This window comes from Sprattus sprattus (genome assembly GCF_963457725.1).
Source record: "Sprattus sprattus genome assembly, chromosome: 5".
NCBI classification, from domain to species: Eukaryota; Metazoa; Chordata; class Actinopteri; order Clupeiformes; family Clupeidae; genus Sprattus; species Sprattus sprattus.
Window position 1 is genome coordinate 12558956 of NC_137924.1, and position 25164 is coordinate 12584119.

The window sequence follows — 25164 nt, forward strand, 5'->3', positions numbered from 1 at the left end:
GCTGCCACTATAAGCATAGCACATCACACATACAGCAGTGGGGCCGATCAGATTCAGTTAGCTCACTGCGCTGCCAATCTTTCCACACAAACCCTGACAGGAATGTCCCTGATGCATTTCACACACAGGCTTCTGCCTTCATAAATCTCATCACAGCATGTGGTGCTCTTACTCTGAATGATGTAGATTTGTGAGGACAGAGACAGTTTGTCTGGAACAATAAGGACAGAACCCCTACGACAGACAAATGATTTATCGAGAAATAATTTATTGTAGAGGGGGGGCCAGTGGCATTGTTTGTTTGGTTTTGTATGGTACCCATGTTGTGTGTGTGTGTGTGTGTGTGTGTGTGTGTGTGTGTGTGTGTGTGTGTGTGTGTGTGTGTGTGTGTGTGTGTGTGTGTGTGTGTGTGCGCGTGTGTGTATGTATGCGTGTGTGTATGTGTGCGTGTGTGTGTGTGTGTGAGTGTGTGTGTGGGTGTGAGTGTGAGTGTGTACTGTATGTATGCGTGTGTGTATGTGTGTAAGTATGTATGTGCATACGTGTATGTGTATGTGTATGTATGTGTGCGTGTGCGTGTGCGTGTGCGTGTGCGTGTGCGTGTGCGTGTGTGTGTGTGTGCGTGTGTGTGATGGTTCGGCACCTTGGTGGAGTCAGAGCTCTTCATGTAGGGCTCAGCACAGTGTGTGATTCCCCCCTGGAGGACCTTCTCTATCCGGGCCACGAGGAAGATGTCGGGGTGAGGGCAGGTCACAGAGAAGACTCCCTAAGAGAGACAGACACAGAGACTTTTCAGTGAAACCAGAACTACAATGTGGCAAGACAGGCAGAGACACACACTCTGCCTTTTCAGTGTATCCAGAACTACAATGTGGCAAGACAGGCAGTGGACACCAACCAGTGACCTACTTTTTTAGGGTACTGCATGGCACCCTCTGGAAGCCCATTGGCCAGCTTCTGACTGCCTAGCAGACTGTCCCCACCCCCATTTATGAGCTGGGCACTGGGATTGGGCACCATCTGCCTGACGGACAGGTGATTCAAATCCACGTGGAAATCAGAGGAGATCTTCCTACTGTTCTGAATGTCGAAGAGGGAGAGGGTGACGTAAAACGGCTCCACCTAGAAAACAAATGAATAAAACAAGAGAGAAGACTCCAGTGTTTGTTTGAGCAAGCTAGTAAAAACAGCACTAATAGGGCTGGCATGCCAGACTTTCTTTATACAGGGGTGAGCAGGAGAGAGGAGGACAGACTGCACTGCAATCACAGCAATGACTCAGCACATGACTGAGCCTGGGTCAGACAGGACAAAGCCTCTACCAGCCAGAAGCCTCCAAATTCATTACAGCATTGAGCTTCCTGCCCAGGGCTCTGTGAAGCGTGACGTCTCAGCGGGGGAGAGCTGTGGCTGATAATTCAGGTGAAGCGGACTTGTGGTTCAGTTTCACATTTTTTAAATCCCACCAAGCTCTTAAACAACAGCTGGTGGTTAAAGCACAAATAAAATGGGCTCCATTTTATGTCACTAATCCAAACTAAATCCAATGTTTTAGGCTTATCTGATGTTCCTTTCTCTATTGAAGAAATCCATACATATGCTATGTATGTATATACATGACAAAAACCGGACAGAGTATTTCCGAGACAGGAGCAGGGATAGCCTGCCTGGGCTGTGTTCCAGATCCCTGTGAGGGGAAATGCTCTGTCACTCTAATGGCTGCACCGCTGTGACTGACAGCAGGAAACAGGCATTAGACAGCCTCACTGCACATTACATAGCCTTGGTACAGGTTACTATGCCAACTGGACCTCCCGTCACCACGGAGACAAACAGCAGTGACATCAGAGGCCAGTGAGCCTGGTGAGAAGCCACCATAGCCCTCAGCCACGCTACTGCTTATTAGAGAAATGTCGAGGTGCATTCAGGATCGTCACTTGTCATTTAGGAAGCCTCACTCACATTAGTTGTCGGTCCGTCCTCATTTTCGGCAACACAGCTTTGCAGGTTGAAGGCCAAGTCGTGGCAATTCACCAAAATGCGCTTGCCGAACTTTTCCTCAAACGTCTTGATGTCCGGCTCGATTCCTGAGAAGTCAAGTTTCTGAATGACGAGAGAAAAAGCCTTGTTAGTGTGGGGACACCCGTGCATTCTTGACCATGGTGGTTCTGCTCAGGAAGGAGCTTCTGTACCTGCGTGTCTGGGTCCAGTGTGAAAAGCTTCAGTCTGGTCTCATTCCTCATCTTTGATTCAATATCTCTGGCACTCTAGAAGACAAAAAAAAAGTGCTGATTACCAAACGCATTACTGAATGACATTCCTCTTTATTCATTCAACAAAGCTCTTCACTCAGAAAAGTAGTGCTTATATCTCCATTTAGGTTTAAAACCCCTCATCATGGTTCACCATCGGTTCATCAGATTCAAGTTTCACTTGACAAGGTGACACAAAATAACACATTGTACTATTTAACCCATATTTAATCTGTATATACAGCACATTCTTCCCAGGGCCTGTAAAATAATACTGACACAACTATTAGTGGAGGTATTCAAGGACTATCCATGAGGGAATGTGAATTCCTACCCATTAGCCTTGTGCACAGGTCTGTAGGGCAGCAGCTGTGGCGAGATGGTTTTGTGGTATGACTGTGTGTTTGTCTTCTTAAACTGTCCATTTAGATAGATGAGACCTACCTGAAAGCTATCCATACTTCCAGAGGAGCTGTCCGCCTTTCCCAGATCATCATCTGCAGAGGAGGAAAGAAGGGATCCTTTCACAATGTGGACATGATCCCAAACCAGCACTGCGATGATTTCCAGACACCCCCTCCCACACACACACACACACACACACACACACACTCACCCCAACTCCCTTCCAACCCCTCTGCATTGCATTTAATAATTTCCCATTAACAAAGTGCCTCTACAAAATCAAACAATAACTCTAGCTTCACCACAATCTTAGGCATTAATCACGCAGAGAGGACTGCAAGGTTTTGACTGAAATCCTATCTTCCCAGCGCGCACTCGTGTTTCTTCACTGAGTGTGATTAGGAGAAGCGGCGAGTGTGGTTGTCGTCGTAGGTAAAAAAAAAAAAAGTATGTGCTCTCTCCGCACAGACCCCCACTCCGGCTCGTTCCGGGAAAAGGGCTCCCTCAGATAGGAGGGCTGCCCGTAGAGAAGCCCTTCGAAGCCTGGGTGGTCCTGCGCACCGTACACATGCTTTGGAGGAAAGGGGAGCACAGGGTGGAACCCCGTCTCGGTTCATGGTATGGAGACAGATGGGGGAATAAAGACTGGGCTTACACACAGTGTCTGGAAGAGGGGGTCAGAGGTCACTTATTCTAGCCGAGCGCAAGAGGCCCAACACAGACCTGGGTCAGATGAGAGCAGTGTACCTCTCTGTGTACAGAGGAGATTAATGTCCAGTGTTAGCCACGCTAGGAATATAATAACTGCAATCTCGAGACACTGCACTCTTTCTCCCGGCTCCCTGACTAAAGATCCTATTAACTCAGCTATGTGTGGTCATTAGGTGATTGTGGCTAAATCACGTGGGAGCGGATTTCTTGTGCATAGGAGTGGCTATGTAAACTAATTCCGGAGGTTCTTTAGTCAATCTTTGGGCAGTGATTCAGATGTTATAACATGACCTAGTGATTCAGATGTTATTACATGACCTTGTGATTCAGATGTTATTACAAGACCTTGTGGCCACAGTGACTCAGTGACAGCTGATGACCAGAAACTGATATGGTCAAGACTCAAGAGCCACGTCATGGAACTGTGTTATTTCAAACAAACAGTCCTTGGCCAGCACTTTGATTCATCTTGAGTAATGGCTCTATACCAGTGCACGTCAACACACACACTGACAAGGACACAAAAGCATACATGGATTTGCGCATATGTGCAAGCAAGTTTGCACACAGACACACACACAGACACACAAACAGACACACACACACACACACACACACAGACCGTCATGAAGGTCTCCATTCCTCTTCTCCTGCATGGCGAGCTCAAAGCTGGAGTGCAGGATCTTGTTGAGGGTGCTGATCCAGTCGTCCATCTCGCCCTCGCTGTCTGCGGCCAGCAGGTACGTGCTCTTATCCTGCATCTTCAGCTCGAATGCAAAGCGACGAACTTTATTATTCTAAAAGATGGAGACAAAGATTTCAAAATCAGCAGGCAAAGAATGATGTGTACAAAAGGGAGGTTTTGACTTTCATAAACCAAGCAGTCTGCCTCAAGGCTTTCTGCGCCGGCTGAATTCGTCTGCATATTTACAGAAGTGCTTTCTTAAGGGATCAGAAACAAATGTCTAGCTGTGAATAAAGCAGGCCCAAACAGAATGTTCCAACCCATCATCCAAAGTTAACATCAAGAAATCGCCAAGTCACCAGAAGGCAGAGGCGGCATTCGTTTATGATTCCTTTCATGCCAGTCTGGGCATCGACTTTGGGGAAACAAATCCCATCCACATCTCTCTCTACGTCTAGTCCATATCCTTGCAGACTCTGTGCACTTTTCATTTGCTTCCACTTCAGATTTGCTGATAATTACCACAGAAGAGGGGGTGGGGGGGCTGGGGGGGGGGAAGAAAACAGAAGGAGCTGCACCCATGGTATGCACCTCACACAGGATCACAGAGGCGTCTGTTGATGCTCTGAATTCCTAAAAGTAGTGAGGCATCAAATGGGCTTCTTCTTGCGTTTAAGAGGATTTGAGGGCTAGCAGAGACCGACACATATTTACTGTTAGTGTGGGAGAGAAAGGGGAGAGCACAGTTCAGGCAAAAATGGTTCCATATTCCAGACAAAGACATGCTGCTCTGCCAAGACTGCAGCAAAGCCCCTGTAAAGAGACCAAGTCCACTTGAGCCTTGAGCCCCGGTAGCAGGGCAGTGTGTGCGTGAGTGGGGGGCGTCTATGAAGCAGGTCTACATATGGTAATCAATTTGCTAAAAAGGCAGATTTGATATTATTTGACTGCTACAATTATGACCCAGTTACAAATGCTGTCCCAGGTGGACCTCTCGGAGCAAACTGCTCTGCCTGCTGGACCTGCATCCCAGGATTCTCACTGAGCCCGCTGCTGGGTGGGGCGGAGGCCCAGTGAGGCCAGAGGCTGGTTTCCATGACTCCCCAGGGGCTCCCTGCAGCCCACATGATGGGACTGAGGCCCTTTGTGAGGGAGGCTAATTCCATGCTTGTGTAAACCAACTCCCCACAACAGGGCCTGGATGCTTAGCCAAACGGGTTGCTAATTTAGGCTCGAGTGGGAGTCGGATAAACACACTACACATTGCGTGGGGATGCTTCTGGAAGCAAGTTTGCACACAACCCTGCAGCCTTGCCTCCCCCCACACAAGGGAGCTCTGACAAAACGCTGCTGATAAAAGCCATTAATTGGGTTATCAGGGCCCGGCAATCTCAAAACAAGCTCCGTACACTCTCAAATAATAAACCATTTCTCGTTGACCCGTGCTTAGGCTAGGCCTGATTGGCTGGCGGAGGCTGTTCTGAGATAAGCATGGCTTAATCAGCTGAACCACATCTTCTGGGCCGTCCGGCACATTGGAACTCCCATCCAGGGCCATTAGATCAGAAGTGTGCGAACGCCTCAAATATGCTGTGGACTGCTATTTCAGCACACGACGCCATGGTAACTCAATTATATATGTTGCACTGCAGGAGATCAGTGTTTTTGGATGCTCTCTCGTTCTGCTTCTCTCATCATGGAAAGAATGAGTCCTGGAGGTTTGCATCATACTGAATATAATAGCTGCAGACATCCCAGTTGAAAAACAAAAGAGCCTTCTGGCATATGAGACCAGGGCGCACATGGAAAGGTCTTCTGAGGAAAGGACTGTGCTTAGCCACGGGGTTGTCATATGGTGTGTGTATAGACTGTGATTGATTATGTGTCCGTGGTGTGAATGTGTGTATGCGTGTCGTGTGTGTGCTACGTGCATGGTTTGGTGGGTGTGGTGGAATCCACCCCTGAAAGACGCTTCGGTGCGATAGGCAGAGGTGTGTTAGAACAGCTGGAGTGTGGACTGTGGCGTCACTCCATATGCCAATAATCAAGAGCCAAATCAACTGCAGGCTCCCCAGAGAGCCAGTTATTGTGGTCTCTAATTGGAGTTGCACTCTGGGGCCCAGAGAGCGTTTAACGGCAGTGGAATGGAAAACAGACAAGACACAGGGACAGAATGGGGACAAACGTTATGGAAAAAATACATGAAACTCAGATTTGGGTATCAAGTGTCAAGGAACTGCAGAACAGATTAAATGAGATCAATTCCACTTAAGCCCTTTTGCAAGAGCAGATTTTGGCTGTTCAGCATATAGGAGTGTTGCTATAGATGCATCTGTTTTCAGATGGATTGTGAGATAATGGTTTGTTGTGTAGGTAGTGACTAGAGCTCTGTGGACTGATTGTGCACGGGACAGCAAAGAGACACTTTGACTGAAATGTTACAAATTAGATGTATAAATCAGGCCGAAACCGTGGGAGGGAGAACAGCTGTATTCAACCTGTCATCATAGGCAGACCATTTGTCCTTTTTTCCTCTTGCCTTCGCATGTGTACAGGGCAGGGACTTGGTTATTTTTCCCAGATGGCCTGGCTGGGGGGGGGGTGGGCGGGGGGGCAGGCAGATTATTTTCACTGTAGCCGTAGCGCTGCACTGCATGTTGGGGAGGGGATGGGAGGTTGAGGTTGTGGAGAGACTGAGGGAAGGGCCTGGGATGCCACAGCTGGCCCAGAGTGACCCACCAGATGGACCGTATCCACCCGTCCAACTCCCACCCGTCCTGGGCTAGCAGGGAGAGGCTCGCTCAGCCTCCTTCTGGGGGGAAACCCACATCCGGTGGATTAGATCAGCCGCTCTGTTAGTGGCTGCCCATAACGTTCATGCTGAGGAAATGTAGCCCCTGTCATTCATCAGACCTCTCTCTGTGTGTTAGTGAATCGGGGAAAAAGAACAGGTATGTGCACTTTCCATCTCTCCGTCTCCACACTGAGAGGGATGTTCCTCTGGGGGATCCTGGTAGCAAGTGTTATTGATTGATGCACTGAGCGCGCAGGCCTCCGCCCTCTATCAGCTTGCCGTCAGCAGTTCGGGATGACCTTGGAGGAGCGGCGAGCAGGAAGAGCGCAGATCGCATTACTTGCAACGTGAAAGCCTGACATGGGGATGGGACTCCGAAATGGCCCACATATCATCATTACGTCTCCGCTCAGCGCTGGAGTGGAGGAGACAGCCAAGGCTGTATTCCACGTCCATGCTGGATTCACATTATGCACGGGGATGGAGATCATTTCCAAGGCACTTGATTCATATATTCTTCAGTCATTAACAGTGCTTGGACATTATCTCCATCACACAGGGTCTTGGGTCAAACGGCAGCTTCGCTTACCTGCACGACGCCCATGCAGGAGTCGAGGAATATCGTCCCTTTGGGCTCCTTGGAGATCTTCTCATCCTTGTAGAAGTTCAGGTTGTAAGACCCATCCCCCAGCTGAGTGAGGTGGAAGTATCTTCTCTTGAAAGACTGCTGACAGACATTAAAACTAGTTAAAACACACACAGAGAGCATCACACCTCATGTAGCATTATAAGAAAAACACATTTCCTCATCAACAAGTTCAAGCATAATGTCTTACCCTCATGGTGACACTAATGGCACTGTTCATGTTGCCTTTGTAGAGCCAGCCCTGTTTGGTGATGCCCCCCTTCTGGGAGCCTAGGGAGGCCGTGTCCTGGACAAACAGCAGATAAAAGGCTCAGAAACATACACGGGGACTCATTGGCGTCTCTGTCGAACCCCTCTTCCAGGCCTCCACTTTCATAAATGCAGTTAAATAAACTTAGCAGGAACACTGCAACCAGACCAGAATCTCCTTGGCTGGAACATCAATGAGAAGCTCCCCTGCTGCAGTGATATGAATAGAAACAGAACGGGGAAGCCAACATGATGTGGCAAAGGCCAGTTACCTCAGACTGACCACAGAAGAGGCACATGAAAGGCATGGCTAAGACGTGGCTACAATTTTTTTTCTTTTGTTTTAAGATTTATTTTTGGGCTTTTTGGCCTTTAATCGATAGTTGAAGTGAAGAGTGGGTCAGGAATTGAGAGGGAGAAGAGGTGGGGAGTGGACAGGAGAAATGACATCAGGCCGGATTGGAACCTGTGTCCTCCATGGGCATCCAGCCCGAATGTGGTTGGGGCTACTGGTTGCGCCACAGTGCCCCCCAGACGTGGCTACAATTCTAAATCGGTGGGAGTGTGCAGTTGCATGGAGATCCTGAGGCGTATTTAACAACAGTGTAAAATGGGAGGAGGTGAGTGTCGGCAGTGCTGTTTCTTATCAGTTCCCTCTGATTGGAACTCTTGTCAGGAAGGTCTCAGGCTGCCTTCCCTTGACATGCCGCAGCGGTATGTAACTGTCAGAGACAATTTTCCAAAAAGCATAATGAATGGCTTTTTTTTGAGGATGACATTATGTGATGGGTCTCATTTTTATGGTTTCCCCTAGTGCGGTGTCACAAAGGTTTTACAGCATTGGCAGAGGATGAGTTGTTTCCAGCGTATCGTGGAGACGTCTGGAAACTCACAGGACCTGCTTCCACTCATCAGAGCAGATCCAGCCAAACTTCAAGCGTTGGCTTGCAGTGGCCCCCACTGCTCTCCCACGCGTTGCCATGCGACAACAAAATCCACAAAATACCCAAAACGTTTTTGTCTGACCAGAGACAAGACATTCAAGGTGATGGAACCAGATGAGGCAACATCCTGGCCCATCTACTGCCTTTAGGAGAGATAAAGGCAGTAATCTGGTTTAAACTGGGTGGGTTTAGATGAGGATTTCAGGATTTCAATACTGTCCCTACTCCAGAACTGCTAGCTGCCTGAGCTACGTGTGTGTATGTGTGGCAGGAGCTGGGCTTTTCTTGGCTGTTGCTAACATTCCTCTATGGAAGGGTGGGAGAGAAAGGTGAGAGGTGATTCTGAATGGACTTGTCAACAGGCAACCTCATGGACAGCCCTGGCCCAGAGGGAGGCTATGACCTGTGGAAGTGAGTGGGCTACTGCTTGCCGGTTCACGCATAGACCAGCTGGTTAAGTAAAGGTCACGACCCTCAAGAAAGAGCAAGCCTGACTTAAGCCATGCAACAGGGACTGACTGGAAATAAAGCATCTGCAAGGGCTCAGAAACTAGCGGAGAGGTTCGGAAAACAACATGGTATTAAAATAGACGAAGGAGGGAACGTGGAAGTAAAGAGAGAATATTCCAGGCAGCCTCCCTAGTGTAAAGTTTAGAGCAGGTGACCCTGCTCCAGGCCTTAATTCATTCCCTCCAAAAGTCTCAGAGGTCAACAACAGTTTTACAGAATGACTGAATGTTTATACGCGGTTGTATAATCAGTCACAGCTAAATTAACCTCAGTAAGAAATGAGCGAACCGAGGCAGGGTTTGGACCGAGTATGCAGACTTAAACAGTTCTACTTTAAAAATGAAAAACCCCAGACACTTTGAGGACATGCCAGCTCTCATTGTCTCAAGAGCAGTTGACGTTTCACCTTAAAATGAGTCACTCCGTTAAAGAACAATGCTTTGAACCTCATGCCCAAGCTTTAACGACTTAAATTAGTACAGGAAGGCTTGATCAATGCCTTGTCAGAGTCAATAATCGAAACTGGTTCTTCTCTTCAAATTGAGGTGTGTAATGTAGAGTTTTTGGAAAGTGTTCTGGGAGACAAGGTGTCTAGACAAGAAATCCTTTGGTCTGGCAGTGGTGCCTGTTTGAGTATTCGTGGAGTGTGTCCACCTGACTGATACTGTATCTATGGAAGTTTATTTATTTGGAGATGTGTGATGCTTACAGATGGAAGGCCAGCGTAAACTCATGCATGTTGTGGTTACTTTGGTGAAGTGGCAAAAGTTAAGAGAGCGCACATAACTGTGCAGGATCTCACTCTTTTGAGGGCGTAGTAAAGCTGGAGAAGGCAGCCCCTATTGTTTCCACAGGCTCGTGAATCCAGGGATGACTCTGGACCAACGGAGTCTCGACTGTGTGAATCCATAATGGCTGAAGCAGCTGGATTAGCTTGGCCCAGTCAGTGGGGAGACCAAGCACTGTTCTATGCCACAGCCAGTCCTCTGACCCTCCTAAAAAACGTTTCCTTTTTCTTTCGCTAAGGGTAAAGGTGGCGGCAGGACAGCCAGGGTTTAGGCTGGGACTGATTACTTGGAATTCAACATATGGAATGGCTTTACCAGAGGTCCAGAAACAATTTGAAAAGGGAAACCATCCCTCTCACCTCATCTTTGTCCACATCTTCATCCACTTCAAATACATGGACTGCCAGCTTGTCTGGCCTGGATACCTTGCTGTATGGAGAGAGAATAATGATTTAATGCACATGCTTCAATACTACAATCAAAACCATCAACAAAACTCTAAATGACCATGTCTTGCTATTGAATTCTGGCTTTGTTTTTTAATTCAAGTGTATAATTGTTCTCATGGGAGTCTTTCACTCCCTCATTTCTTTAGTTTTAGCATTGCACTGACTTTGTGATGAATGTCTGATAACTACACAGAACCCTCAAGGAACACTTCATTTGTCTTTATTCTGCTCCAACCTCAGCTTGAGGATGATCGTTCTAATGCAGCGTCGACAGAAATAGTAAAGTAACTTGCTCTTCCTCCCCTTTCTATTGTTATTGCAAATCTCCAGTGAACTTGCATTTCCATGTTATGAAGTCACGCGACATCCTTCCAAGAGCTTGCATATTTCGAAGATTACCACATAGCCTGCAACACCCAGGGTGGGTTTGAGACAAATTGAAGTGCGTCTCCTCTGGTTATTGTGAATAAAGCCTGCTCTAACATGCCCAGCGTAAGGACCAGGCTCGGTCACACAATACAACCCAGAGGGGCAATGCTTAACATAAACATGAACAAAGGGGCTTACATGGGTAGCTGTCGGAAGTCTCCTGAGTAATCCTCATACTTGTAATTAACAACATGCCAGTCAGAATTATAGCTCTTGATGCACTGTGGAGAGATAGAATGGGCTGTCATTAGTGACCAGTCACACATGAAAAATATGGTAATTCAGGAAGGGGACACATGTAAGCCTGTAAAGTAAATGTTGTTTTGAACTGCTGTTCTATGGAGACACAGTTCAGCGGATTTAAGGCTTTCTAACATAACCAGTCATTCTGTGAATCCTCTTTTCCCCGTCCAATCAGATTAGAGCTTCTGCAGAAAGAGAAGTTTGGATCAAAGGGAATGCTTCTCTGGAGCAGTTAGCAGAAAGCTGTAAATCTCCATGATTTCAATCTTAGAGCAAATGGCTCTGAGATTTGCTGACAAGCACCCTAACATTTTTGGAGGACTAACTGTTGAGAAAAAAAAACCAGATTGAACATCTTCTTTTGACCAAGAGCTTTAAATCACCGACCCGCTGGAACTAGTAGATACAAAGTGTCAGAGTACTAATATAAATATAGCTGTAAGCAGCGATGAGGGGGCCAAGCGGCCCAGCTGAGCATAGTTGCCATGGAAACCTGATTTCGTTATGTCAAGGACTCAAAGCAAGTTTCAACTTCAACTGACCAAATTCCTCTTTGGCAACTTTGACGGCTGTAACAGACGACTGGTTTTGAATCCGGCTGGTCATTTTTGAGGGGCTTTTGGAAGATTTGGTGAAGATTCAACATGGTTTTGGCTGCCACTGAAAACTTGTTATGGTTTTTGATTAAACCAATATGGCAGCCACAAACATTTGTCATGTTGGTTGTCATGTTCCATACATTTGATTGTTACAGTGCTCCCCCAGTGGCCAAATGACCCATTTTCATGCACCATCTCAGGATGGGGTCCCCAGACCACATACTCAATACATCCAGCAGTTGCTGTGATATGATCTTTCTTCCTGTTTGGCAGCTTTACCACCAATTTTGCTTTAACGGACGGACAGTTTAAAACAAAAACAATTCCATATGATAACATTTATGTGGCTTGGTTTAGACATCACCTGTATAAAATGTGGTGAATATTGGACTGTGGACTGTGAAGATTTGCGGACTGTGAAGATTTCAAACTTTTTACCAAAGACTCCAATGGCAGACGACAAAAATGACGAATAGAAAGAAAGAAAAGAAAAAAAAAGAAAAGCGAGAAAAATAATGGGCCTAATTCCATTGCTGGGCTGGCAACACACAAAAAGTCGGCCACCCATGACCTAAAACTAATTTAATAACTTGGCAAAATCATTTCACTAATTTCATAACATAAGCTTGACTCTAAGTGCAACCATGGGTGAGTAAGCGAGTGCAATGCAGGGGTGTGTCTGCGCACAGATGTGGGAATTCCATGGATAAATGAAGTCCTTCAAAGCAACGCCTTTTTCTGTGTCCGGCAGACTTCCCGCACAAACACCTCTGTCTCCTCAAAGGAAAATTAGTTTTGTTGGAAAGTTGTTTGCTCTACTGTAGAACAATTACTGAGCTCCGTGTGAACGTTAATAACATATGGTCAAATAACTGAGCTCTGTGTGAACGTTAAAAACATATGGACAAATCACTGAGCTCTGTGTGAACGTTAATAAGGTATGGTCAAATCACTAAGCTCTGTGTGAACCTTAATAAGGCATGGACATATCACTGTGATTAATTAGTTGATGTCGCAATGGAGTCAATCTATATCAGCAACTCAACCCCCTTTATGCTTGATTTGCGCTATGCTTTGTGTCAATAGAATTAGCAAATATCGGTATCCCCGCTGTTCTCACTTCACGGTTGCTGATGCTCAGCTTTGCTGCTTGGCCACAAATAAAGAAAAGGTAGAACCACACTGTGAAAAACAAAGTGAAACACACACCCATGCTTCTCTGTTTGGCCCCTAAAACGTTGTTTGTCAATCATGTTGGATACTGTAAACTAATAAAATCTAAATTAGAAACTTGACTCATGCGAGCCACAAAATGAATTGGGGTGTGTCCAAAAAAACAATTCACAGTCCTAAATCTTAAAAACAATTACAACACAAGTCAGCTTCAGAACAGCTGTTCACTGAGGCTCCAGCCCTACAAACAGGAGTCATTGAGCAGTTATGGGAAGGCTGGGGCAGAGCACTTGTGTTTGGTTTGGGGAGCCTCCTCAACAGACAAAAGCCGCTTTCACAGAGGAGCCCCTGTTCCGTGGCAGGCAGAGAGAGACTCGCAGAGAACTGTGCAACCCATAGCTCAGGCTATCAACAACAAGAAGAAGAGAAAACCCACGCGTCTACTCCCAAATCTCAGGGAAGCACATCTGCTCACTGTTAAGGCTGTTCCAGTGATACGTACAGCGTCATCGTATTTATGTTTAAGAACAGGGGTGTGGGGGTTTACGAGAAATGGAGTCCTCATGCTCACGAGTGACAACCTGATCAGGAGGAGAACGGGAAACAGGGCAGTCTGTAGGAGGGGCCCTCCACGCAGCTGTTCCCCTGATGTCAGATTGTGCTTGACCGAGAGCACGTACAGAACACCAGGCCTCATGACTCAAACACTGGCTCTCTCTGCTCCCATCTACTTCACTGAGGTGATGGGGTTATAGGTGCAGTCAGTTGTACTTGCCCCATGAACATAATACACTTCATTTCTGACTCTCAATGTTAAGAGAATGCCACAACAAAATCCAAACATGGTGGGAGGAACTGGCTTGAGCTCATAAACCTCATCCAACTCATCAGCTACTCATCCCATTTTCACCCTTGTTTTTGGCCCTTCAGAAACATTTTTGAATAGTTTTCCATTAATGGGCCATTATTCTTCCACGGTTGTGTCCAGGACAATAAAACACTGTATGTGTCACAAAGTATGGTGCTAGGTGAAATTGAAGCATGGCTTGGCCGGGCTCAGGACTCCATAAACAAAAGAGAAAAACCTTCAGAGAGCAGAGTGTGCGGTCCGACATGTTTCCACATCCACTTATCTGGTGAGGACTGCCATGCATATCAGAGCCAGGTCAGAAGTTTGGAGTGAAAATCACGCAGAAAGTATCTCTCAAATGCCTTTTGGGCCGCCTGGTGCACCAACAAATTATAATGAGGGAAAACATATGCCAACATTTGTCATAAAACCATTCACCAACCAGTCAATTTTGCATTAATAGCACAAGGGCTCGTGTTGGCCTTGCAAAGTAAATGTCCTTGGAATGCTCTTACCTCTTGGACGAAGAGAATCTCAGCCTCCCTCTCTGCATTATCAGGCACTGAAGGGTAAACAGTCCTTATTTGGCGTCTCAGTGTTGATTTCTGGAGGATGGAAACAAAGGGGATGTTAAGGAAGGTGCAATTACTGTCTAAACAAATTCACAGAATGTGCGATGTCTTTCTATGCTAACGTAGAGAGACACTGCAGTCTGGAACAAGGTAGGAATGTCTAATTTCTCAAGTCATTTACATGATCAGGGCACAAACTGACATTTTCACAAGACAACGTGAGCTCAGCTGCTTCTAATTTCACCCCACGCCACTCCAAATATTATTTCTGTACAGCAAATGTTCTCACAGGTCCTCCTGAGGTTCTCGAGGACAGCCAAGGAGGCAGGATGCTCCTCCACATTGTTCGACTCAAGAGCCTACAAACACACCCTCAAACTGGCAGTCTTCCATCAGATATAGCAAACACTTCAGGGACCTAAACTCTCTGTCTCTAAACACCTTCAGTCCCCCACTCTTTCTCTCTCTGTCAAACAGGATATGGTCAAAGAAGATAATTGATTTGTGTTCTTGACCCAGGGTGTCTGCCAGTAAAATCTGAACCATTCCACTAATGAAAGGCTTATTTAATTATCACACCATACTTCATGAAGCTTTTCTGTCCTATCCAAACAAGTTACAAGCATCTTTTCGGCTAGGGGACTTTCAGAGCAGTCCTGTCCTCTGAATGCTTGGAAAAATACGGATCAAATTTGGAACATACATCACACACAAAGAGCCACTTCCATGCTGTCCAGATGCCTGTGGTGGTGAGGTTCACCCTTTAACCTCAGCGAAGGCTGTGGCAAACGATGTGGATGTAATATTTATGCAAACACTGAATGTGGCTTGTCCATGTGTGAAAGAGAAGCTAATGTGACAGCAAAACAAAAGCTTAGAAACCCCCACCTGACTCACATCCTGTGGAGACAAAAAAAAAGATGGTTTACGTGCTTTTAAAGGCTATCTAAAATGGCACACTCAAAAAAGAATGACATGGAGGATTTGGGAGTTCCTAAAGAAGTTAAAGGATATTTCAGGCTTAAACCAATTGTTCAGCTCTGAGGTAAAGCTTCAATAAATCACTTCTCTTCTGCCTTGCCAGACCAATAGCCCTGCTATTGTAATTAACTCAGCCCTTCCACAAAGACCCTGTTTGATTTATTCTACTTTTCCAGCCGGGCTCTCAAACCCAAGTTCAATGAAACCAAACACAAAGGCGACCAAAGGGGAGCCCGAACTGAGAAAAAGAGATCACGACTGAGACACAAATACAATACCATTTGACCTTTCCGTTTCAGAAGGGAAATCCTTAAAAATTCCATGAGCTCTGTTTCACTCAATGACCTGGGGCATCAATTGATTTCCTCCAGGGATTAGGATAATATGATTTCCAACAGGATTTCTGGTAACAGTAAAAGCTATTTTAATATTTATATCCAATTCAATTTTTTTCAAACAGTTATAAAGTCCTCACACATTCCTGTCCTTTTAAAGTTTAAATGAACCCTAAGGCTACTTCCAGGGAGCCACGCTGTGAAGCCCCTGCATGGTGCCAATGGCTCTGGGCCCATGCGCCACCAAACACAATGAGGAGGTTCTATTTGTGAACCTAGAGAGGTCTCGCCTTCCTCCCCACAGTTCAGGCTTCCTGCGAGGGAGATGCTAATCTGCGTGAGGCCGAGCGAGCCGCAGGGAGCACCATGCGTGCAGGCCAGAGGGAGCCAGGAAGTGGGCAAGAGGAAGCGCAAGGGGGAAACGAGCCTCGGAGGAGAGCCGCCGGGATCTTCTGAACGGCTCTCATCAGTGTTGGAATGCAGCTGCACTCAGACAGGGGCCATCCACACCACAGAGGTCTACAGCTAACTTTTTAGATTACATACATTTTTTGTTTTTTATCTTTTTAAGAGAAGGTAACACAAGATAAACCTAACACCTGTGTCAGAAACTTTAATGAATTCATTCCTAGTAAAATCTCTGAACTTGAATTGGATCTGAAAAAACACACTGACTGAAAACACACTAACTCTCTGATGATCAAAGTCTGAAGCCAGCCAGGGCGAACTGTGTGAGGGAGCTGTCCTGATAGAAACCCGTCCCACATGCACAAGGTCCTGGCAGCACCCAGGGACATCAAACACACACACACTCCCCTGCTTGGCTCCCTCTGCGCGCTGTGTCATTGATAAAAGCCATATGGTGATAACGTAAAAAAGAAAAAAAAACACTCCTTTTCTTGAGCAGCTGAGACTCTGTTCTTAGACGTCTAATTTGATAACACGCCTGGGTGGAAGGCCTTGTTTTGTTGGCCCGGAGCGGTGGGAGGGGAAGGGGGATGGGGTAGTGGGGGAGTGGAGGGCCGTGTCTGCTGGTGTCTTCAGAGCTGAGGCGAGAGGCTGGCTGCCAGCAGCGGGATTTACAGAGCAGCTGGCCACAGCAGCCATCAGCCCAGCGCACTGATCGAATGTATTCCACAGGGGCTGGCCTAGATAGCCAGTGCTCAGTCATCGGTGTCTGTGAGAGGAGTTAGGAGCGGAGCACCAGCAAGGCACCTCTGCCACAGCTGAGGTCGACGCGTAGAGTACGGGCGGAAGAGACTAATCGCTCTGGTGACGAGCCTGAGATTCATTTAGGACCAAACAGATGTTGTGTTCAGTCATGGTGTCTTGTCATTCCCTCTGCCTCCCTCCCTCCCTCCCTCTGCCACCCTCCCTTCGCCTCCCTCCCTCCCTCTTTCCTTCTCTCCCTCTGTTTCTCACATGCATCACCTGTTGTTCCCCCCACAACGAAAGGTTTGTACCCGCCCGGCTCTCAAATTTCAGGGGCAAGTCCCATGAAAGAACAGAGGCACGGTCAAGGCTGTGTCCCACGGGCTGCCAAGCTGTCTGGCCTTCACAGATGAACCACACTGCACTCCCTTACCCACCAGACCCTCACTGTGTACACTGCACTCCCTCACCCACCACACCCTCACTGCACTCCCTCACCCACCAGACCCTCAGTGTACACTACTCTCCCTTACCCACCAGACCCTCAGTGTACACTGCACTCCCTCTCCCACCAGACCACAGAGCTTCATTTAACCAACTCAGATCTCCCCTCTTACTTCAAACAGCCAAGAGAGAAAATCTGAGATAAACCTCGACCCAATCATCTGGGTATGTCACCTCAATTCCCTTCACGCTTCTTCAAATGAATGGGGGTTTTAGAATCTCTTTGGAAGCCCAACTATCACATTCCAGATTGAGAGGAAATAAAAGTAAGGGTAAGAAGAGAAAGCAACCACTGATATCACTATATCATGGTGTTCTAACCAGGCAAAGCAGTGGCCATTTTGTACATTCTATAACAGGGGACTGAATGTGACATTTAATAGAATCCCCTTAATATATAGGGTATGAGGCAAGCTGCTAAATACATAATGGACACTGTAACAAGGGAAAGTCTTACTACAGGACAAATAATATAAATCCCGTCCCCATCTCATTGGGAGACGGTCAGGGTCAGGTCTCTGTGGATGTGGTTCCCATTCCCCTCATCCAGTGTGTTCTCATTTCCTGAAGTGAGCGGGCTGGACAAGGATTGGGTTTCAAACTTTCCAGCTCAGGATTCACATGTGCTATTGATGGAAAGTCTGATGGTGGCCCGAGCCCTGTCGAAGGGAGACCTTGATAACCTCGCCTCTATCACAACATACAGTTCCGCTCAGGAATAAATACAGCGATGTGTCCAGCGACCACCACCCTTCCTCTTGATCAAAATAAATGGAAACTCCAGCTCTCAAAAGAGAACCGTACTGGCAGTCATCTTTTTACCAGTGCGAGTGTGGTGGTAAACTGGAATCATTTCACTTTTTCTCCAAGTACTTCTCATAAAATGTACACATGCCATCTGACTATCTTCTGTGACCTGTCAAATAGCAGTTACTTTCAAATGACAGTGAGGTGAGGAATGCATAGCTCCGTTACTGGACCACTGGCCTAGGGTGTTGTTGACTAACAACCACTGATTCTATTTTAACAGCTGTCAGACACAGCCATCTGTGACTTTAGTGGCGACAACATTGACACTTGGAGGAATGGGTTTCGCTAAGAAAGAAACGCAGCACATAGAAGAGTCATGCTGTCCCTCAAAATAAACCTGTTAAAACACTGCCTTGAAGCAAACCCCCATGTGGGAATGTGAACTACCTCTAAGTGACAGCCATGAATTCAAAAAATGTGTCACTACTCTAAAATCCTCTCTGGTTGTTTCAAGAACACCCAGGAAGGAGATCCCCCACCACCACCACCACCACCACCACCACACCACCTTTAAGCTAAAGTAAGCCGGAGCATTTGCTGTGGAATTCCCAAATGGTTCTCACCTGGAAGTCCTCCAGAGGGAACTGCAGCATGTCCCTGAGGACATCACTGAGGATCTGAGTCTTCCTCTGGACCAGCACGCTCTCATAGTCCAGCGGCTCGATCACCTTCGGCTTCGCCTGGAGAATAAAACAAAACCACAAAATAGCCCCAGTTAGAGCGTGCAGACAGTAAGTGCTGAGGCAGAGAACATGGCTGTGAGAGAGCTGGCTTGCTTAAGGGGGAATAGCATGTTGACACAACAAACAAACAACCAACAAGTACAAGAACCCACAATGAATGTTCCTGAAGGGGGCTTCACGGAGTTTAGTCAGGGGTCAGGGTCTGCTTCACAAAGTATGTCATACATTAGGTGTCACTGATGCTCATGAGGCAGTTTTCTCACTCTCACTTCATGCAGATAAAGATAGATAGAGAGGGAGAGAGAGAGAGAAAGAGAGAGAGAGATAGAGAGAGGGAGGGAGGCAAGGAGAGAGAGGAAGAGAGATGAGTGGGGGAAGTGTGTGGTAAGTGATATTATTGCTGTAATCTCTGGAGCTCTGTCAGCCGATTGGACAGAGAGCAGCATCTCAATGCACAGCAGATGTGATAACAACTCACGGCCGCCCCGCGCAACGGCGAATGACTCCACGGGGTAAACTTTTCAAAGAGCATCTCTCCTCTGTTCTTTTCTTTTGTTTTTCTTTTGAGCCCGAATCAACCTCAAAGAGAGACAGAACATTTTGCAAAAACCCATCGGAGTCGTGCCTTTCATCGGGGGCAGTGTGGGAAGTGTGGTGTGGTGTGGCGTGTTTGTGGGGAGTTAAAACTCCGAACAGGCAGATGGTACCAGTCTCTGACGCCTGCTTCACACACAGACACACACACACACATGCTATATATTAAGCAAACAGTGACATGCAGTGCTGACTGTTACTGCTCACACAGAGAATACTGACAGGCCCACTAAAGGCAAAAGGGCGGGTCCATCTGACTCCAACTCACAGGCACGTCTCCCTGGTATACATCATGCTAACCAGGGACGTGCAAAGGACATTTTAAGGGCAGTTGCTCTGCCCTGGACAAAAGGGGCAACACATTCATTTTTGTCACCGCCGCTGCCACTCCCCCGTCCGCAAATTTTGCCAATATCATTTTAAACTCTCACTTACCGCCACTGCCCCGTCATCTAATCGCAAATTTTGCCAATATCATTTTAGACTCTCACTAACCGCTGCTGCCACACCCCCGTCATCTGATCGCAAATATATATATTTCCTTCGGAGGGGCAACTTCAGTCGAGGAGGGCAAACGGGCAGTTGCCCGAGCAACCTTAGCCCACTCCTGTGCACGTCCCTGATGCTAACCCACACACCGAAGCATTAACATCATGCTTTCCCACACACTGAAACAGTAACACAAACAAGATCCAACTGTTCACTCAGAAATGCATGAAAACATCACTGGGCCTTACAGGAGAACTTCTAACAGAATTATATGATAATGCTGTGTGCTAATGCACAGACCACCAACAAATATAAACAAACCTGATCCTGTTTTATGAACTGTTCTAGCTCTGCTGTGTCACTAGATTGTGGCAAGATAGGGCGGTCAGCCAAGAGAGCCTAAATGACTGAACAACTGCTGGTCAACAACATCACAAACAGAAACAGCTGGAAGAGTTTCTGCAAGACCCACGAAAGGATTTCATGTTGCTGCGCAGACACAAACATTCATTCCACAGACGTACACATTTACCGCTCCATGATGAGGGGGTCTCTGGATTCCCTTTGCCTTATCGTAATAACAGGCTGGAGCAGGTAAATAAGATGAGGCACAAGTGTGTACACATGTCAGGCAGTTTCTTGGCCTGCTATTAAAGTGGGAGAGTATCTGAGGCCCAGCCCCTGCACACTGCCTTCACATCTGGGGCTGATAAACAAGACCGGTGACCTCAGAGGGAGAGCCTTGGACACGGACCCGTTACCCCGTAATCTCTCTCTCTTTCTTTCAGCAGGGAACAGCGAGGATGGTGTTTGATAGTGATCAGCCCAGCCTCTCGTGTGTCAGCAAGCAGTGGCTCTATCAGACCGTGTCCAGGTGAGAGAGAGAGCGCTTAGGCACGCATGAATACCAGCATTGACTGTACCCAAGAACATGCCCACACACAGGGTCTACGGGTTTATGACACACAAGGTGGTTCGTCTGAAACGTGCCACACTAAGACAAAGGGGAGGTAAGGGGAGGTGAGGAGAGGATGGGCTGTGGTGGAGCGAGCAGACGGATATGCAGGCAAGCAAACAGGCAGACAGACAGATAGGCAGGCAAGCAAACAGGCAGGCAGGCAGGCAGACAACAGGTGAGTCAGGAAGATTACAGGGCTACTCAGGAGGCAATGATCCTGCACACACCCGCAGCTTTGAGACAAAGAGACAAAGAGACAAACTAACTGCTTCCACTGGCGGCTGATGGAAACGTGGTGCAAGGTGTTTGGCCGAGCCAAGGCAAGACATACTAGCTCCCAGACACTGGCCTTAGACACACACCCCCCCACACACACACACACACTGAAACAGTAACACAAACAAGATCCCACTGTTCACTCAGACACACACTCAGACACACACACACACACACACACACACACACACACACACACACACACACACACACACACACTGAAACAGTAACACAAACAAGATCCCACTGTTCACTCAGACACACACACACACACACACACACACACACACACACACACACACACACGGACAGCTGTGTTGAGTATTTGCATGGCAGTGGAGCCGTTTCCCGCTCCATGCCTAGCGGGTAGATGTGGTTTAATGATCAGCTCGTAGGTGGTGTCCAGAGCAATGAGCAGAGGCCAGATTGGAGGGCCCCTAGCCAACTGTCACATGGTTAACAGGTGACAGAGTTTTATTTCCCTTTGTCCCTAAGTAATCAGCCAGCCACTGCAGGAACTGCTTTTGTGTACACAATGAATCAGGTCGGAGTTTTGTCATTTTTGTAAAATTGGTCAGTCTGATACTAATATAGCAATAACAACCTGAAACTGATCTGACCTATTCATTCACTGTAATGAGATCAAGTCTATTTTAAACAAAAGACTTGAATTTCTGCTCTATTTTATGGTTTACTTATGATGACATCACTTAGACAGTAAAGATTGAGTCTTGAGCTTTAATCCTCTCACTGGTCTGGTATGCCTGCGCCCACTCTCTCTCTCTCTCCTTTCTCTCTCTCTCTCACTCTCTCTCCTGCTCTCTCTCTCTCACTCTCTCTCCTGCTCTCTCTCTTGCTCCCTCTCCCTCTTTCTCTTGCTCTCTCTCCTTCTCCCTCTCTCTTGCTCTCTCTCCTGCTCTCTCTCCTTCTCTCTCTTGCTCTCCCTCCTGCTCGCTCTCCCTCTCTCTTTTGCTCTCTCTCTTTTCCTCCCTCTCTCTCTCTCCCTCTCTCTTTTGCTCTCTCTCCTTTTCCCTCTCTCTTCCTCCCTCCCTCAGGAGTCCACTCCTCAAACCTCCACATCAGAGCTGATGTCTTCCATATGCCAAACCAGAGTGACCAGGCCAGGCCAACCACAGCAGAAAGGCCCATGCACTCCCAGGAACACCATCTTCACCTTCCACCTCCACCTCCACGACCACAAGCCAGTGTGCTGCATCTGCTGACATTCCTCTGGATAAAATGCCCATTAGCTTACAGTCTGGGGGTGTCGAAAAGATATGCCAATATCCTCCACATTTCACCCTTTGCCGTGGTATCTATTGTAATGCAACAAGACTTAATTGAGGACTGGAGCCACTTTTCCTGAGGATGGAGGAGTGTGGTGGCATTGACACAAATCATTAGGAGTGGAGAAGCCTGTTTTAATTATTTCTTTGCTTAACGCATTTGCTCAATATCTCTCTCATCTTCCTTCGATGACACATTTCAACTCTCCCATCGGATTGACAGGGGAGACATTCCAACAGAGTCAGTCAGCTCTGCCTCCAGTCAGCTCCGGAGTGAAATCACTTACTCACATATCACTCACCACTGAACAACACTCAACAACACTGAACAGTGTTTACTCACTTATCACTCACAACTGAACAACACTGAACAACACTCAACAGTCTTTAAACTCTCAAGAGAAGTGGGACTTCACAGCTGATAGATACAGACTGATCACTCACTCCTCTTGTACACACAAAGTAACGTCTGGCTTTGAGCCCACTGATGAGCAGAAAACAATGCCTTTGGAATCTCACTCTGAGGCTTCCGTGAAGGTGAACTTTGGTGAGAGTAGCCATCTGAGGTCTTAAGTGAAACCTGGCAATCTGTACCCGTCGCTGAGAATGACCTTTTGAGAGGGAGCGGGTGATTTTACAAGCGTCACTTTCTGTAATTAACTCCTCCAGTCACCTGGCTCATCTCTAGAGCCACCCACTGCCCTGTCCATGGTTCCCCTCCACCGGAGCACACAAAGCTCCTCTGAAACCAGAGCCCCTGTCATTGTGTGGATTAGGACTCACATCCCATGCAGAGGGCTGGTCTGGATTTCCAGAGCAACGTTTAGAAAGTCAACAAAAACAAAACGCACACGCGCACAATTTTAACTGAGCTAAATCACTCTACGGAATGACACTACATCACAGGAAAAGTTGTGAATTTACAACACAACATTTAAAGTAATAAACAACGTCACTTCAATTGAAGCACATGCCAGTAAACTCAATCCTCATTCTACTTGTCATGCATCACGTTAAGCGGGTCCCAGCCATCCAGTTATCTGATGCGTGACTTACCACCACCTGTGGCACTGCCTCCACCTCCGCCTCAGCAGCAGCCAGGCTCTTGTACTGCTGGGGAGACTCAATCACCAGCTCCTTCTTAGGGGTTTTGCTTGCTCTTCCCTGCATGGTTACAGTCTTTTCCCTGGACAGATATTCTCCTTGCGGTGTTCCTGAGGTTAGTGCCAGGCCAGCATGTCCGGCGGCACGATGCCTGTCAGCGGAGCGCGTTTAAAGGGGCTCTCCAGAGCAGCCTTACACTCTACAGTGGGCTGCTCACTCGCCAAGACCCAGCCTCACTCACTCATGCACAGACTCTAACTCAGACACACGCACACACACACACACACACACAGTCAGCGCAGAGAGAGGCGGCCCCTCCTACACTCAGCTGTGCTGCCTGGGGGAGTTACTACAATTTCACGCACACACACAGACACACACACACACACTGCATACTGCTCCTTCGACCTGAGTCATCTGACCCGGTCTTCCACCTGCAGACTAAAGTCCTAACAAAGTCAGACAAAAGAAGAACATTCCACTGCCTATGAACAGACAGACCGGACTTCTTGCAGAACAAGAGCAAAAAAGTTCCACTGTTTCAATTTTGTGAAATGTGAGAGGGACTGAGAGAGAGAGAAAGTGAGAGAGAGAAAGAGAAAGAGAGAGAGAGAGGGAGAAGCGGAAGAAAGAGACATGAAAGTGCGTGTGTGCGGCATATTGAGAAAGGAGTAGCCCCATTGTTAAAATACATACGTAAGAAAAACAGCTGCAACTCATTCATAAATATTGTGTTTAGCATATTCAGCATAGCATAGCATATTTAGACACATAAATTCACTACAGAAAGATTTCACAGTGAGCACACAGATTTGGACATATTAGGGAGACCCACAGGAGCTGCGAACAGTGATTTGCCTCATGTCAAAGACATATAAGCCTCCAGACACTTCAGATTTAGCTTGTAGCAAGCTCCCTCGGGATAAAAAAGCCTTCAAAAATCCTGACCCATATTGACTCACTCATTTAGAAGAGCCAAACTGTCTGTGGCTTGGACGAGGAGACGTATCTACAATACATTCTACACGTCTAGCGTCATAAGATCCGATCAAATCAGTACTAACATCCTTGCCCAGTGGTGTAGTGGTCCCTGGAGAAGTGGGTATACTTTTAATGTTTGAAATTTTTTTAAGCAGCCCATACAGCACATGATAAACGCCCTGTTTTGAAAAGTGGGTATACACAACGCTGACTGAAAAATAAGTGGGTATACTCCGTAAACCTCAAATTTAGACCAGTTAGCACTTGTTGTTAGCGCTTATGCTCAATGGCATTTGTAAGGTGAAGGCTGGAGCTCATAAAAAGAGATGGAACTGAATGTTAACAGCACAGTTCACTCATGATAGCCCCTGACACAATACTTCGGCTGTGGAAACGTTTTGTTCACAACTGCCTCCTGGATGTCCCACTGCAATGATATGAGGGATTATGCTTGTCTCCTGTGTGGGGGAGCATGTGTCCTGTGTGTGTGTGTGTGTGTGTGTGTGTGTGTGTGTGTGTGTGTGTGTGTGTGTGTGTGTGTGTGTGTGTGTGAGAGAGAGAGGGCATGTACATTGTTGATCCATCTGCTGGAGGGGCATTCCTGTAAGGGCACACCCCACTCAGGCCACCTCAGTGTGAAGAGGGCTGGAGGTTTCCTCCGGGGAAGTGAGTGGAGGTGGGGGGTTGTGTGTGTGTGTGTGTGTGTGTGTGT

At 47.2% G+C, this 25164-nt stretch overlaps 1 protein-coding gene across 1 annotated transcript in view; it reads right to left on the reverse strand.

Annotated features, from left to right (window-relative positions):
- Positions 1-23718, reverse strand: part of LOC308365380 (dedicator of cytokinesis protein 9) — a 48018-nt gene extending 24300 nt beyond the window's left edge. Inside the window, exons 1-13 of the mRNA XM_080838779.1 lie at positions 23424-23718; positions 18645-18761; positions 14243-14332; positions 11001-11083; positions 10344-10413; positions 7684-7779; positions 7437-7571; positions 3991-4165; positions 2697-2749; positions 2193-2267; positions 1963-2103; positions 910-1122; positions 644-766 (exon numbers count right to left, since the gene is read on the reverse strand). Coding sequence (XP_080694905.1) covers positions 644-766; positions 910-1122; positions 1963-2103; positions 2193-2267; positions 2697-2749; positions 3991-4165; positions 7437-7571; positions 7684-7779; positions 10344-10413; positions 11001-11083; positions 14243-14332; positions 18645-18761; positions 23424-23537 — 1485 coding nt within the window. The 5' untranslated portion in view covers positions 23538-23718. The remainder of the gene's footprint in view (positions 1-643; positions 767-909; positions 1123-1962; positions 2104-2192; positions 2268-2696; positions 2750-3990; positions 4166-7436; positions 7572-7683; positions 7780-10343; positions 10414-11000; positions 11084-14242; positions 14333-18644; positions 18762-23423) is intronic.
- Between the last annotated feature and the right edge of the window lie 1446 nt (positions 23719-25164).